General features: G+C 48.3%; 1 protein-coding gene across 1 annotated transcript; it reads left to right on the plus strand.

Moving 5' to 3' along the window:
* Nucleotides 1–1,835: 1,835 nt before the first annotated feature.
* evplb (envoplakin b) lies at nt 1,836–14,757 on the plus strand. The gene is made up of 22 exons (XM_062407668.1): nt 1,836–1,954; nt 4,715–4,814; nt 4,929–5,083; nt 5,176–5,299; nt 5,391–5,522; nt 5,606–5,647; nt 5,774–5,935; nt 6,175–6,282; nt 6,445–6,540; nt 6,629–6,739; nt 7,790–7,936; nt 8,032–8,186; nt 8,270–8,367; nt 8,552–8,724; nt 8,824–9,002; nt 9,240–9,378; nt 9,483–9,676; nt 9,768–9,918; nt 10,026–10,109; nt 10,556–10,693; nt 10,779–10,871; nt 10,986–14,757. Exons 1-22 carry the CDS (start codon nt 1,914–1,916, stop codon nt 14,481–14,483), a joined length of 6,120 nt encoding a protein of 2,039 aa, XP_062263652.1. The 5' UTR covers nt 1,836–1,913; the 3' UTR covers nt 14,484–14,757.
* Nucleotides 14,758–15,117: the final 360 nt, after the last annotated feature.

Consider the following 15,117-nt stretch of genomic DNA (forward strand, 5'->3'; position numbering starts at 1 on the left):
CGTGTGTTTGATACCAGTCTTTAGTCATTAGGTTGAATAGAGGAGGTTCCCAGGCTCTACACCTGCTCCACCTCCACCTTGTGTACGATGACAGATGGGTCGGTGGCTCCTGCTCTGATCTGATTACAGATCAGAGCTGCAGGGGAACAGTTAGCGTGGGCGCGGTCGATTCAAACTGCTTTCTACATATTTACAGAGCAGCGGCGTGGAAGTATGCGTGGAACGCTCTGAGTAAATACTCCAGAGCGATCAACATTTCAGGCTTTAGAAGAATTGCTTGTTTCTGCCCTGCCTGACACCCGAGCCACACCCTGCTGCTGATGGCACCATTCTGACAGGTACAGTAGGAAGTGTGTGATAACGTGGACAGTGGATGATCGCACATGTTAATCTTCATTCCTTGTTATAATTCACAACTCTACCTGCACTCAAACATTCTGGTTCAGTATGATTCAACTAGTTCCTGTGTTCCTTTGTGAAACTGCAGAACCACAACATGTTATCAGACGTGCACCTGCCGGGCTTATCTCACACTTATTGCACAACATGGAGTTTAAACAGGGGCAGGACACAACAACACAAACACGTCGAGTTTAACTGCAACACGTCCACGAGCAGCTGAGAGGAGCTGTGGACCCTCAGCCGGTGGATCAGAGCGACACTTCACATCACAGCAGCTCTCAGCGCCGCTGGGAGTCAAAGGTCAAGGCCGAGTGAGAGGTTCATGCCTCCCTCACTTATCACCGCTGTCACTCACTCTGTCAACCCTCCCTCCGCCTGCAGGTATGCGGGTGTGTGGGTTTGAGGCGTATCGGCTGTGGGTGTGTGTCGGGCACACACCCACAGCAAGCATGAGACGGAGCAGCATGCTCGGCCTCTTTCTGCCCATTGAGTGTTAAAAGATGCAGCCCCCCCACCACCACCCACCACCACCACCCACCCACTTCAGTAAGAATAGAGCACATGAGGGTTTTGTCCTAACACAAACCTTCACAACCTCTCATGGAACACTGAACCAGCACTGCACAGTCGATCACTATCTTTTGAGCGACAGCAGGTGAGTTTGCATTCCTCTCGCAGACCTTCACTCCTGGTTACAGCACAGGGTGTGTGTCTGATAGCAACTGGGATTAATCATCTGTCTCCCACTGGCTGCACCAGTTCTTGAGGTTTCAGCTTGATCATAATATTCTAATTAGTGAGACACTGATGGTGTCACTGGCTTTAATCCTATCCCAACCCTCTTAATAAACAATAACATTTACATTCCTCCTCCCTGGTCTGTTTTTGTTTTTGTCTTTGATTTCAGGTGTTTTATACAAACACATACGTGACACACGACACATGAAGTCCTTGACAGACATTGGGTGTCATGTTGAAATGAGCAGGTGATGATCTCTGTCTTGATTTCCAGCCACGAGACAAGTTCTGCTGCATTCCTACACTCAGAAAGCTCTGAGGGCTTTCATGTGGTTCTGTGCGGCATGCGACTGATAACAGAGTTTCACATGTTATTCAAATACAGACAGAAATTAAAGAACACAGATGAGAAAATGCAGCCAAACACATCAAAAGGTCACATCGGGCTCTTTTCTTTCAGGGGTCACGACCTGTACCCGGATCAAAACCCCACATTAAAGAGCTGGAGCTGATCCAGGGAGGACGATCCACAGGAATATCGAGTCAGAGCGAGAGGACGTGAGTGGAACAGGTCCGCCCGGTCTGCTCCTCCAACGACACACCTGCTGGTTCTGGGAGGAGCTGAGGCAGGTGGACGCTCCTTAACTTGACTGGGAGGGGAGACACCGCCAGCGACTGGGAGCAGTGAGAGGAGGAGAGAGTGAGAGAGTGAGTGAGCGAGCGAGTGGGAACATATACAACTCGGATCACAGGGACGGGCCTGGACGCTCAGGATGTCGAAGCCTAAGGAAACCACTCAAGTGAAGATCAGCAAGTGAGTTCGGGACAGCTACCTGTGTGTGTGTTTGTGTGTTTGTGTCTGTGTGTGTGTCTGTGTGTGTGTGTGTGTGTGTGTGTGTGTGTGTGTGTGTGTGTGTGTCAGGTTTCCTCGTCTTAAATTACTCTCTCTTGTCTCCTGCTGTCTCACACTTCGTTGTTTTCAAGCTCCAGGGCTGAATCTACTTCATGCGGGTACTTATCTCCCGAGTCATGTTTGCACAGGACCGGCTGGTTCACCCCCCACCCCCCACCCCCCCTCACAGAAACAATGCACCTCGGGTGTCACATGAAAGCAACACTGCTCCTCCAGTGAGAGAGATTCTGTATTAAACACAGATTTCTGACTCTCACTGGTTCTTTGGAGAGGTGGAGGAGCTGGAGAATGAATGAACCTCCCTCCGGTCTCCTCCTGTTGACTCACTGCTGCCACCTCACCGGCCGACCTGCCTTAACCACATTGCATTCATTTGTATCTTTGTCCAAGGGGTGTTTTCACGGAATTGCACCGACACCCATTTGGCCACTGATGTGACTCATTTAGCCGACAGGTCAACAGTGTGCCTTTATATCTGTGATGCAATGTAACACACAGTGGGTTGTGTGTGCGTGTGTGTGTGTTTGTGTGTGTGTGTTGTCATTGATCTTGTTTTATGAAGTGTCACAGGGTAATAAATGTGTCCTGTCCTGAGATGTTGTACAACCTAAGCCCTCCTTCCTCCTCCTCTTCTTCCTCCTCTTCCTCCTCTTCCTCCACTCGGTATGACTAAGTAGGTGCATGCTGTGGAACATCAGTTCTCTTCCTCCTCCTCTTCCTCCTCTTCCTCCTCTCGGTATGACTAAGTAGGTGCATGCTACGGAACATCAGTTCTCTTCCTCCTCCTCTTCCTCCTCTTCCTCCTCTCGGTATGACTAAGTGGGTGCATGCTATGGAACACCAGTTCTCTTCCTCCTCCTCTTCCTCCTCTTCCTCCTCTCGGTATGACTAAGTGGGTGCATGCTGTGGAACATCAGGTCTCCTTCTCCGTGGGCGCGTCATGAAACCAGAGGCTTGAGATTGTGACTGAGTGACAGAGGCAGGAAGGAGGGAGTGGCAGGGCAGGGTCCTCAAGCTTTGTGTGTTTGTCTTCATCGGTGCTGTGACTCTTGAGCTGGAATAGAAATGTGTGTGTGTGGGGGGGGGGGGGGGGGGGCAACAGAGATAAGGAAGTACTCAGATCCTTTAATTAAGTAGAAGTACTACTTCCCAACATAACTATACTATACCATTACAAGTAAAAGCTCACAGTTAAATGATGCTGAAGTACAAAAGTACAACCAGGGAAAAGTATTTTCCTCAAAGCAGAAACATTTTATCATTAGATTATTACACTTTCATTAATGTGCATGCAGTATTTGAGTGTGAGAGATTTTTAACTATTTTATATATATATACAATTTTAAATGATAAATTAAAGAATATGATGAATGAGGAGACAGTGAGACACAAGATTCTCTGATGAGACTGAACTGTTTGTCCTCAAGTTCAGGACCTCACACCAGGCCAGTGGTTCACTTCCCTACACAATAAGAACTCTGAGTGGTTCCAGCCAGACCCGGGACTTGAACCCAGTGGAACATCTCTGTGGAGACAGTGTGTGCTACCTGGAGCAGCAGAAAATCAAAATGTGTAAAGCTTGTAGAGCCACACTGAAGGAGACTAGAGGCTGAAACCTCTGAGTGAAGGATCTGAACACTGATGTTAATGTGATGTGTCAGATTTGAATCTCTCACTTTGACGTTTTGCATTAACTTTGAGATTGTGTGGCAGATTGATGGAGGAAAAATATATTTATTTCACCATAAGGCTGCAACAAGGTTAAAAAGGAAAGAACCCAAAGTAAAAGTACCTCAGATGTGTTTCAAAACTCAAGTTAATATACTGATGCAATAAAGAAGTCAGTGCAGGAAGAGACCCGCCCCTCCACCCACTATCAGCTGTAATGGCTGATTGCATCTTGATAAGAGCTGGATTCCTCTCAGCAGGAATGTCTGTGTCACATTCTTGGCGGCAGCAGGGAGGCGACACTCCCCCGTCGACTATGTGTCCCTCGGGTCTGGACCAGGGTGTGCCAGGATGAATAGTTGGCTCTCAGATCACATCGCCGGGTTTGACAGAACAAACAGTCATAGAACACAAACAGGTCGGCAGAGAGAGACGAGGAAACCGAGTGTGTGTCTGAGGGTTTAGTGTTCACGACTGACACTCTGACTTTACTGTGCTGTCGTCCCTCCTGTGTCCAAATGTCTCAGGTTGAGTGACACAAATTCTGTGTTTTAATACAAATATCATCACAAACCCAGTGAAAGTAACTCAAGTACTGTAACTTCAAGGTTTTTGTACTTAACATGAAAAAATACATGTGATGCTACTTGATGCTTCTGTCCGACAACAACACAGAGACAAAGACTGTCCTGTTTTATCCAGGACATTTATTTGACTTGTTTTCTACTTGTTGCTTTGAATATTAAGATAGTTCATAGCTTCTAAAATAAGACTAAACTACCTGATAGGATATGTACTAGTTAGAATTCAAATTCTACACATTAATTTCTGCATAAGTATCCTTCCATTCTTGGGCTTGGAAAGTAATTAAGAGCCAGAACACATTAGAAACAGATTTGCACAACATTTCCAAGTGTTCATTTAGGAATTAGTTTTGTGAATCACTCCAGTTTCTGTGCAGAGGTAAATGTTTGACCCTCGTCTGTCTCTCAGGACTCAGGCCAACGACCTGGCTGTGCTGATCTCTCGCATGCAGCAGAATGCCGACCAGGTGGAGAAGAACATCCTGAAATCAGAGGAGCACCTGGCGTTGGTAAGAGTCACAATCAGAAGAAGTTTACGTAAACATCTAATTGGTGTTTGTGCACGGAGCTGATCCGAGGTGAAAGGGTTTCATCAGTGTCATCTTGCTCCTGCTGCTCCTCAGGACGCGGAGCGCGACCGGAAGCACCAGCAGCTCCTCCACCAGAAGGAGAACGCAGAGGACCTGACGCAGGCCGAGCGGCTGCTGAAGGAGCTCTTCATGGACGTGGACAGAGCCAAGAAGCTGCAGCACCCACAGGTCAACGAGATCGAGAGAGAGTGAGTTTCATCGAGCCGGGACTCTGACCCCCACTTTATTCTCCACACGTCCTCTAAGAACCTACTGAACCTCCTGATCCTCCTGTTTTCAGTGTGAAGAATCTGCACGAGCGCTGGGCCAAGGACTGCACCGCCTACCGGGAGCTGTATGACGAGAAGCAGGACCTGGACCTGGCACAGAAGATCAGCTGGGGTCCTGTGCTGGACGAAAAGTTGGTCAGTGGACTCAACATCAGACACGAGAAGATCTGGACCTGATCTTCTGTGTCAGGGACTGAAGAGTTTTCTGCTGTGTCATGTTTTACAGAAACAGCTGAAGTCAGGCCCATATGGCCCCAAACTGTCTGATGTGGAGAAGCAGATTGCTGAACACAACATCCTGAACCAGGAGATCGAAGCCTACGGCGCCCAGCTGCAGCCCGGCACCACCAACTCAAAGGTAACACAACAACATGCGTGTGCGTGCACTCTGCAGAACAACCAGCAGGGTCAGTCACGGTTCTTCTTCTCCTCTGGTTTCAGGAGCAGTACGCCGCCCTCAAAGAGCAATATGCCAAAGTTCTCGTGAGTTCTTTTCTTCCCTTGTTGACTCCAAGGCTTAATGTGTCTGCAGGAGATCATTTGAGTTCATGCCCGTGTGTGCACATACAGGTGTGTGTAGCTGACGTGCATCTTGTGTGTGTTTTACAGGAGAAATCCCAGCAGAGGCGCAGCCACCTGACCTCTCTGTACGACTACATGCAGAGCTGCAGCAAGGAGCTGGTCTACCTGTCGGGGCAGCAGGAGAGGATCCTCCAGAGGGACTGGAGCGACCGCATGGTCGACCCCCGGGGGGTCCGCACCGAGTACGAGGTGAGGGGCCCGAGTGCTGCACCTCTGAAGGGAGAGATTTACACCAGAGGAACATTAAAACTCTGTTTGTACAGTGAGTCTTCAGGCAGAATCCTCCTGGTCCCAGCAGCGCCAGCAAGGGATCAAACTGGTGAAACCAGTAGAGCACAGAGCAACTGCTCAGCTACTTTGAAAAATGTATTTGAATATTTTAAACACCATGTCATGTTTCCTTTGTCCCTCTTTATTCCTTTGCATAGAAATTCAAAAACAATGGTCTGCTCGCTCATGAGAGTGAGATCAACGAGCTGCACGACGTAGGAGATCGTCTGGTTGAGAAGAATCATCCTGGAACCTCAACGATCAAGGTGCGCAGCTCACACAGGAGCATCATCACCACAGAGCAACACGAGCACCTGCACAGGAGCATCATCACCACAGAGCAACACGAGCACCTGCACAGGAGCATCATCACCACAGAGCAACACCAGCACCTGTTAAACTGAACTGAAGTCGTTTGTTTTCTTCAGGCTCACAAAGAAGCTGTGCAGAGCGAGTGGCAATCCTTCCTCAACCTGTGCCTGGCGCAGGAAACCCACCTGGACAACATCGAAGACTACAAGAAGGTAGAGGACCTGCAACAACCCCCCCCCCCGCCTCCGTCTCCCACAACCTTCTTCTGCTAAACCCTTCACATCCTGTCTGTTGTTGCAGTTCCAGCTGGATGCAGAGACGCTCGCCGAGTCCATGGAAAGACTCAACTCCAACATGGACCCTAAGGCTCTGACCAAGAAGAGCAACCATGAAATCCTGCTCGCACTGGAGGTACAAGAGGGATTCACCATGCAGGGTTTCTATGGGGGGGGGCGAGTCTCCAAGGGGTCGGCACACCATGTTTTTAACAGAGGAGGTGGTGGTGGTGGTGGTGGTGGCCTCAAAACAAGTATAGATAATGGATGGATGGTGAAGGTCAGGGGTCAGATGTACATTGTGAAGATTCAGGTTTTCTTCAGACGTTCCACAGTGAATAGAACTCCATGATAAGTCCCACTAAGGAGAACTGAGCAAACCTTTGTGTGAAAAGTGACTTGTTCAGTTCAACTCGTTTTTATAACAACAACCAGGCTCCTCCCCCTTGTGTTGACACACACTGTTTGTTCAGTTTCAGCCGTTTTTATGGGCGACTTGTCTGAAAAGCAGGTTTTCGTCATTTTAACTTTTTCAGGCTGAGTTTGTATGAAAAGTTTAGATGTTGAGATGGTTTGTGGATTAAACCTCAAGTTGAATTTATAAACAAAAGTTAAAGATTCTTCAGTGTAGACATAGTGATTATAAAAGAGAGAGAGAGAGAGAGAGAGAGTACCTGAAATACACACATCTGTGAAACTACACAACCATTAAACACACACCTGTATGTCGGCCCAGGGTCTACGCCACCTCTCACCCAGTAGCACATGGGATCGGCTCCAGCAAGGTGGTAAAGATAAGAGATGGATAAACAAACAGGTCCTCGGGTCACGACCCTGAAGAGCCAGGGACGCTCCTTGTGTGTGTCATGAACTCTTAAACAAATGAAGGATCTGGATTTGTAAGGGCTTTGTGTGTGGTGGGTGGGTGGGGGGGGGGGCACAGTTCAGACCTGGTATCTGGACTTTATGCAAGATCAGCAGAAACACTTCAACCTGCTCAGATAACAATATCTGCTGGTGTTGCTCTAAATGGTAAATATACTGTATTAAAGTACTTTTACTCTTCCTGCACAACCATCAGTGGTGATTTAGTTTTCAGTATCTTGACTAGAGTAGCCTGGGGATTGAACCGCCGACCTGCTGGTTAGTGGCGGGCCCTCTCATTGTAATTCACTGGTACCTTCAGGGAGACGAGCCGGCGGTGAAGAGGAACGAGCAGCGCCTGGCGTCCCTCAGGGAGTCCAGCGGCAAAGTGTGGCCCCTGAAGCTACGACGCACCGCGCCCACCAAACCCATGGCGGTGGTGTCGCTGTGTGACTGGGCCGACGAGGAGGTACGAGAGGATCAACCACACCCGGCCACTTGGGCCCTTCACACATTTCCCCTCTCATCATCTCCTCGTTGTGTGTCTTCTCTGTTGTGTGTCAGGACACCGTGCGTCGTGGGGACCAACTCATCCTGAAGTCCAACTCTGACAACAAGGACTGGAAGCTGCAGACGAGCAGCGGACGCACCAAGACGCTTCCCGGGGCTCTGTTCATGATCCCACCGCCCGACCCAGAGTCCCTGGAGAAATTCAACAGGTAAGAAATGTGGAAACTCAACTTAACTTCACAAATTAATAATCCTGTGACTGACAAGTGTGTGTGTGTGTTTGTGTGCTCAGTCTGGAAAGAGCACTGACGGACCTGAAGAAGCGTAGATCTGGATTAATGAGCTCACTGAGGACTCAACCTGTGGAGGGGATTCGCCCTCAGAAGGCTGGTGAGAGGAAACACACTCACACAGACACACAACCTTAACATATCCTCAAAACCTGTCCTCCCCGTAAAATGTATTGATGTGTGTTATGAGTATTTGCTTTTGTCCCCCCAACATGAGTAATACCTGCAGCACACTCGTCCTTTTCGAACTCTCGGCTGTAGAATTGTTTTGTGCTCGTCCTCAGCCGCCGTGCAAAGTGCTCCAGAAAGTCCCAAAGCTGCGCAGCTCGCCGGAGACTTAGACCGGATCAACAAAGACCTGGACAAGCTCAAGAAGGAAATCCTGAGCCGCCTGAGGGCCCCGCTCGACAACCGCAACCCCACACAAGACCTGGCAAACAGGCTGCAAGAGCATGAGGTGAACAGCGACAACACTACGCTCTTATGACATCGCCTAGGTTTTCAGACCCAGGCGTGTTCAGACGTGTCAGTGACGTCTTCTCTCTTTGCCTTTCAGAAATCCTCTCTGAGCCTCAGGAAGCTGGAGTCGGAGAAGTCGAGGGTCCAGAGAGAGATGGAGCCGGTGCTGGCCACGAAACCCTTGGGACCCGTCTCCTCCACCCTGCCCATTAAATTCACGGCTGTCAATAATAAGATCAACGACATCAACACCCTGATGGGTCTTTATGAGAAGAAGTAAGAGCAGTGTAGAACTAGAACTCAGTAGTACCTCCCATTTGAATTCAATCAATTCACTGATATCGCACACTTAGAAATGAGTTCCTTTATTCTTTCATCAAGATCCAGGAATTATTACTGTTCCCTGATCTACACCAGTGTATAATGGGTTCTTCCCAGACCTAGAACACATCCTTGAAATGTGTCCTTCACTTTGAAATCCTTTTGATTTTATTGTCTCTCTGCTTTCCCCAGAGCTTCAGCCTCCATGTTCCTGGAAAAACAACTACAGAAGGGGGAGGTCACTGTTTCCGGGTTCGAGGACCAGCTGGCTAAAGATGGCGTCCTCATGGATCAACCTAACGTCCTCCCGAGCCGCCAGCAGCAGCTGCAGGTACCAGCGGAGAAACATCTCAGTCACAGGCTCAGAACATTTAATGTCCCATGTGTGTTTTTTTAACTCTATATCTCTGGCTTCTCCTTTGTGTCGTCAAACAGGTTATACGTAAGGATGTGGCCTCGAAGAAACCTGAGTTGGATAAATTAGGAAAAGACTTGGACCTGACGGAGCAGGCGTGCAACTCCCTGCAGAAGAGCTTCAACGAATACTGTCCCGACATCCACCGGCAGGAGAACGAGGTGAAGCGCCTGAAGAACCGTTACACCAACGTCAGTAACCAGCTCCAAGACAGGTGAGGGGGGGAACAGATTCGTTGTCTGTATGGTTTTTTAATTCTTTATTTATCTTTCCTGACGAGTGTTTGTTCTCTGTTTGTTCTTCAGGTCGGCTCTCCTACAGGAGGCAAACAACAAAAACCAAAATTTCCAGAACACCTGTCAGTCGCTGGATTTCTTCCTGGTTAATTTGCCAAATAACGCGATCAAACCCACGGACGACGTGAAGCAGATAACAGCCAAGCAGAACTCTCAGAAGGTGAGTGGGCGTATTTAAATCAACACTTCTTTAAATCAACTCAAACAGACTGTTCAACTGTGACGGATCAAACTGCTTTGTCTCATTAAACTGTGTCCCATGTTCAGAAAGTGATGGAGGACATCAAGAAGAAATCTGGAGATTTGGACCGAGTCAGGGATCTTTCCTTCGATCTGCAGAACGTCTTAAATGTGAGTGTGACCTGTTGCGACCATTACTTCAGAGGTGGACAGCTTCCACGAGTTTTAATGCACCTTTGGTTTTTGTTGAAGTGTGTTTACAGTTACATTTCTGAATGAGTTGCGTTGTGGTACTCAAGGATTTGATGTTATCTCTTTGAAAAACAGTTTGTCAACAAACAAAAAAAATGAATTCTAGGAAAGGTGGGGCCGGGAAGGCATTAACTTCTGCAACCAATGACTCTAAAGACAGAATCTCAAGCTTATCTTTATTCACAAATCCTTCACCATCATATGGTATAAATGACGTCATTATAAATGGGATCATTAACATATAAAACGTTATCGTTGCCTGATTAGAGTGTAAACGGCACACACACACACACAGTGTCCATTACGCCTCTGATGCTTCCATTCACCATTTGCAGCCACATGATTTGAAACATGTTTCCTTTCAGGAGTACGAGATGAGGTCAAACTCTTACCGAAGCACTCTCACTGATGACGATGATGATGACGAGGAGAATGATGATGATGATGAACCGATTGCTAAGAAACGTCCCACCTCCACTATGGCTCAGGCTGTGCAGAGGAAGGTGAGGTGGTGGACACGTCCCCACAGATGAAGCTTAGGTCATCAATTAATGTCTCAACTAATTTTTTCTTGTGCTTCCTCTAAAGGAAAAAGATCTCCTGAACCTTTTCTCTGAGGTGTCGGCAGAGAACAACGAGCGACTCAACCAGCTGGGGATGGCGAAGAGCATAAAAGCCAGGGTATGATGAAGCTGGAGTAAATCTATCAACAAGAGTCATGTCACAGTACAATCATACGATGATCCACCCAAACACTTCCTAGTCAGTGACCTTCTCTTTCCCTTGTTCTTTCAGAATGAAGAGAAGGTCAGTCAGGTCATCAGCAGTCAGCAGATGCAGCTACAGAGCGACAGGCAGGACCTGAAGGAAAGCGATATTCTGAAAAAGGAGCTCAATGAGGAGGTGGCTCGTCGCTTACATGCGGAAAGAGACCTGGAAACATATCGCCTGAGGTTTGTGTCCCTGAGGAACAGGAGAGGAGTGGAGAGGCTGGAGGAGACGGAGGTGGTGCAGTACTATCGTGAGCCCAAACTGGAGATGGAACTTGAATCCCTGAAGAAGCGCATCCAGGAGGAAACTTCTAAGAGATCAAGTACCTACAAAGAGATTGAATTCATGAACGAGAGGGTTATCAGTCTGGAAAGACAGCTGATGAAGATCGAACCTAGACTAGTGACCAGGGTAGTGACTGAGTACGAGAGAGACCCGCAGCTTGATAAAGAGGAAGCCAAGATCAAAGAGGAGATGCAGAGGATAAAGATGGAGGTCCAAACAAGAGATACCGAAAGAGTTCAGGTGAAAACCGAGCTCACACTTCTCTCTCAGCAGCAACAGAAAATCAAGGAGACGATCGTCAAGAAGGAGGTCGTGAGGCTTGAAAAGGATCCGGAGATGCTGAGATCCGTTTACATAATCCAGGGGGATATTGCGGAGGTGGAATCTCGGTGCAAGGCGCTAAACGATGACATTTTTAGCACGAGGAGCCAGATCAACACACTGGAGAGGGTCATTCCCACCATCCAGCCAAAGATAGTCACGAAGGTGGTGAAGCAAATCCAGCAAGACCCCAAACTGCTGGAGGAGTCGAAGAAACTACGAACGGCCTTAGAAGAGGAGAAAGATGAGAATGCGATCTTGATCAAGGACTTGAAAACCCTTCAGCTGCGCTACGGGGAATTGGACAGGCTCAAGCAAAAGGTTGAGGTCAAAGAGATCATCAATGAGATCTACAGAGTCGATCCTGAGACTGAAGTAGAGCTGCTGCGTCTCAGGAAAGAGCTGCAGGACTCTAGCAGAAATCGCACCAATACAGAAATAGAAACCACCACAGTGACGACCGCTCTAACTGCTCAGCGTGCTCAGAAACCCAAAGTGGAGTACAAGGAGGTGACCCAAGAGGTGATCAAGGAAGAGAAAAGCCCAGAGGTCGTGAGGGAATTGCAAAGGCTTGGCAAGCAAGTCTCCCGTCTGCAACTCAACTGCACCACCACCCTGGAGCTGCTAGCCCGCCTACGCAAAGAGAGAGATGAGCTGAAAGCGGAAAAATCCAAAGTGGAGACGAAACTGGTGACTAAAGAGGTCATCAAATACGAGGATGATCCTCTTTTGGAGAAAGAGGCTGACAGACTTCGGAGGAATGTTAGAGAAGAGATTCAGCAGCGTCGCAGTGTGGAGGAGTGTCTCTTTGAACTGCAGAACCAATATATTACTCTGGAAAGGCAGAAGCCAGAGGAGAAGATCCTAATGCAGGAGGTGGTGCGTCTTCAGAAGGACCCCAAGCAGATCCTGGACCACGAAAGGTTGAACAAGAACCTGGATGATGAGTTGAAAGCTCGTAGGAAGCTTGAGTTAGAGGTCAGACAGCTCAGATCCCTGATTCAGGACAAGGAGAATTCTCTGGCTCAGATGGATGATCGCCAGAGGAAGATTCAAGTGGAGTCGGAGCTCAGGCAGATCAGATCTCGCATTCTTGAGCTGGAAAACACTCCCGCGCCCATCGAGGAAAAGATCGTCATCGAGGAGGTGCTGAAAGTGGAGAGGGATCCAAAGCTGGAGAAGCTCACCGATGGTATTCGTGTTGACATGGAGACAGAGGGCAACAACATCAGCCGCCTGGAGAGAGAAATACGCAACCTGAGGGTCAAACTGGAACTCCTGCAAAAGGAAAAGTCATTGGAGAAGGTTGTTTACCGAGAAGTTGTACGTGTAGAGAAAGACCCAGTGCTGGAGGCCGAGAGGGATCATCTCAGAGAGCTGGTAACCCAGGAGAGGAATCTCAGACGGAACCTGGAAGATAATGTTCAGAACATCAACATCAAATTTGTTCATATACAGACGTCAACTTCTGTGACCTCCCAGGAGGAGAAGTCTCTCATCGCCAACAGAGATGCTCTCCAGAGGGAGAAAGAGGATCTTCTCAGGCAGCTCAAAATGCTGGAGTCTCAGAAACAGACCATCAGCATGACCTTCCAGCAGCAAACCAAACTGATGAGTGAGAAAACCCAGTACGCACGGCAAAGGAGCATCAAGTCGTCCTCTGAGGTACAACGGCTGGAGAGAGAGATCCTCAACGAGAAGGACTTGATACACGAGAGGGAGCAGATCATCCTCGAGCTGCTGAGTAGAGCCAAGAACGAGGATCAGAGTGAAACTCACACCCGAGAAACAAACCTCTCCACGAAGATCACCATCCTGGATCCAGAAACCGGCAAAGACATGTCTCCCTATGACGCCTACGTGCAGGGACTGATTGACCGCAAGCAGTACATCCACCTGGCGGAGTTAGAGTGCGACTGGGAGGAGATCACTTCATCTGGTCCGGATGGGGACACAACAATCCTCCAGGATCGAAAGAGCGGGAAGCAGTACTCAGTCAAGGACGCTCTGCGGGACGGTCGCTTGACATCCTACGATGTAGCTCGCTTCAAGGAACGGAAAATGCCCATTTCCGAGTTTGCTCTCCTCGTCGCGGGGGAAACCAAAACGCCTGTCCTTCCTCCGATAATACCCCCCCCAAGATCACCCACTAGAGCCGCTCCACCCTCTCCCTTGAGCACCATGCCAAGCTCTCTGCGGACCTCCTACACCAGCCTCAACAGTCACCTCAGTGGCAGTTCCAACAACCTCTCTGCTTCTCTTCCCGTCGCCTCCGTAGGCGATGAATATTTTCCAATATCCGGTATTTATGACACCACCACCGAGAGCCGCATGTCGGTGAGGAGCGCCCTCACCCGCAATCTCATAGATGTGGATACAGCTCTGAAGTTGCTCGAGGCCCAGGCAGCCACCGGAGGAATTGTAGATCTCACCAAAAAGGACAAGTTGTCCATCCACAAGGCAGTTGAAACTGGTCTCGTTGACCAGGGTCACCTGTATAAGCTTCTGAATGCCCAGAAAGCCTTCACTGGAGTCGAGGATCCTGTCTCTAAAGTCCGGCTCGCGGTAGGACCGGCCGCATTGAAAGGCTACATGCCCAAAGAGAATGCTAGAAGGTACATGGAGGCCCAGTACCTGACCGGCGGACTGGTGGATCCCAGCAGAGCCGGTCGCCTCACTGTCAAAGAAGCTGTCGCCAACAAATTAATCGACAGCAAAACTGCCGGTGAGCTGGAGGACGAGGCTTCGCACACGAAAGAGCTGGTGGACCCCATCACCAAAAAGAAGCTGAGCTACAAGCAGGCGATGGATCGGTGCCGGAAGGACGTCAGCACCGGCCTCCTGCTGCTTCCTGCCGCCTCCACAGACTTCGGGAGCACTCCGTCATACTCAAGCTACAAATTCAACCGATTTTAGACGTGCAGCTTGATTGAGATGTTATAACACCGCTGTTGCCAGAGGCCGAACATCAAAACGTGTACATGTAAAGAAATGGATGAAACATTTTAAAATGGTCTCACACTTTTGAAAACAAAAAAAACATTAAATTTTTGGTGGATCTGCTATTTGTTTGGTTCTTCCTGTTTTGGATTTTCTGTAAAAATGGGGGAAATGTTTTATATGTATTGTTTTCTCAGCTTTGTCAAACTGACTCTTCAGCGAGTTCTTATTAAACTCCACAAAGTTCACACCCATGTTTCTCTCTTCTTATTTCAAATATTTACTCGCTCTCTTTCTATTTACTTATTCAGTGCAAATCCCTTATGTAAATTCTGCACAGCGGCTCAGGGTTGGTGATTCCTGACTGTTCCTCTAGCGCCACCATCAGGTTGACTTCAGTGGTTTTAAGTCAAACAGCTCAACAATTGTTTCAAGGGTACCCATTCATATCACATGCATTCTTCCGGACAAATTATAATTTATAACTTCCCATTTGTCATTATTTTAATTTGTCAACAAAATGATAGCATTCCTGTCAATGCCAGTTATTGTTGTTTATATAAACTGAACTTTTTATAAACTATAAAATGTCCAAATCACAAAATCCTCC

The sequence above is a fragment of the Platichthys flesus genome, chromosome 16 (assembly GCF_949316205.1).
Source record: "Platichthys flesus chromosome 16, fPlaFle2.1, whole genome shotgun sequence".
In the NCBI taxonomy this organism is placed as follows: Eukaryota; Metazoa; Chordata; class Actinopteri; order Pleuronectiformes; family Pleuronectidae; genus Platichthys; species Platichthys flesus.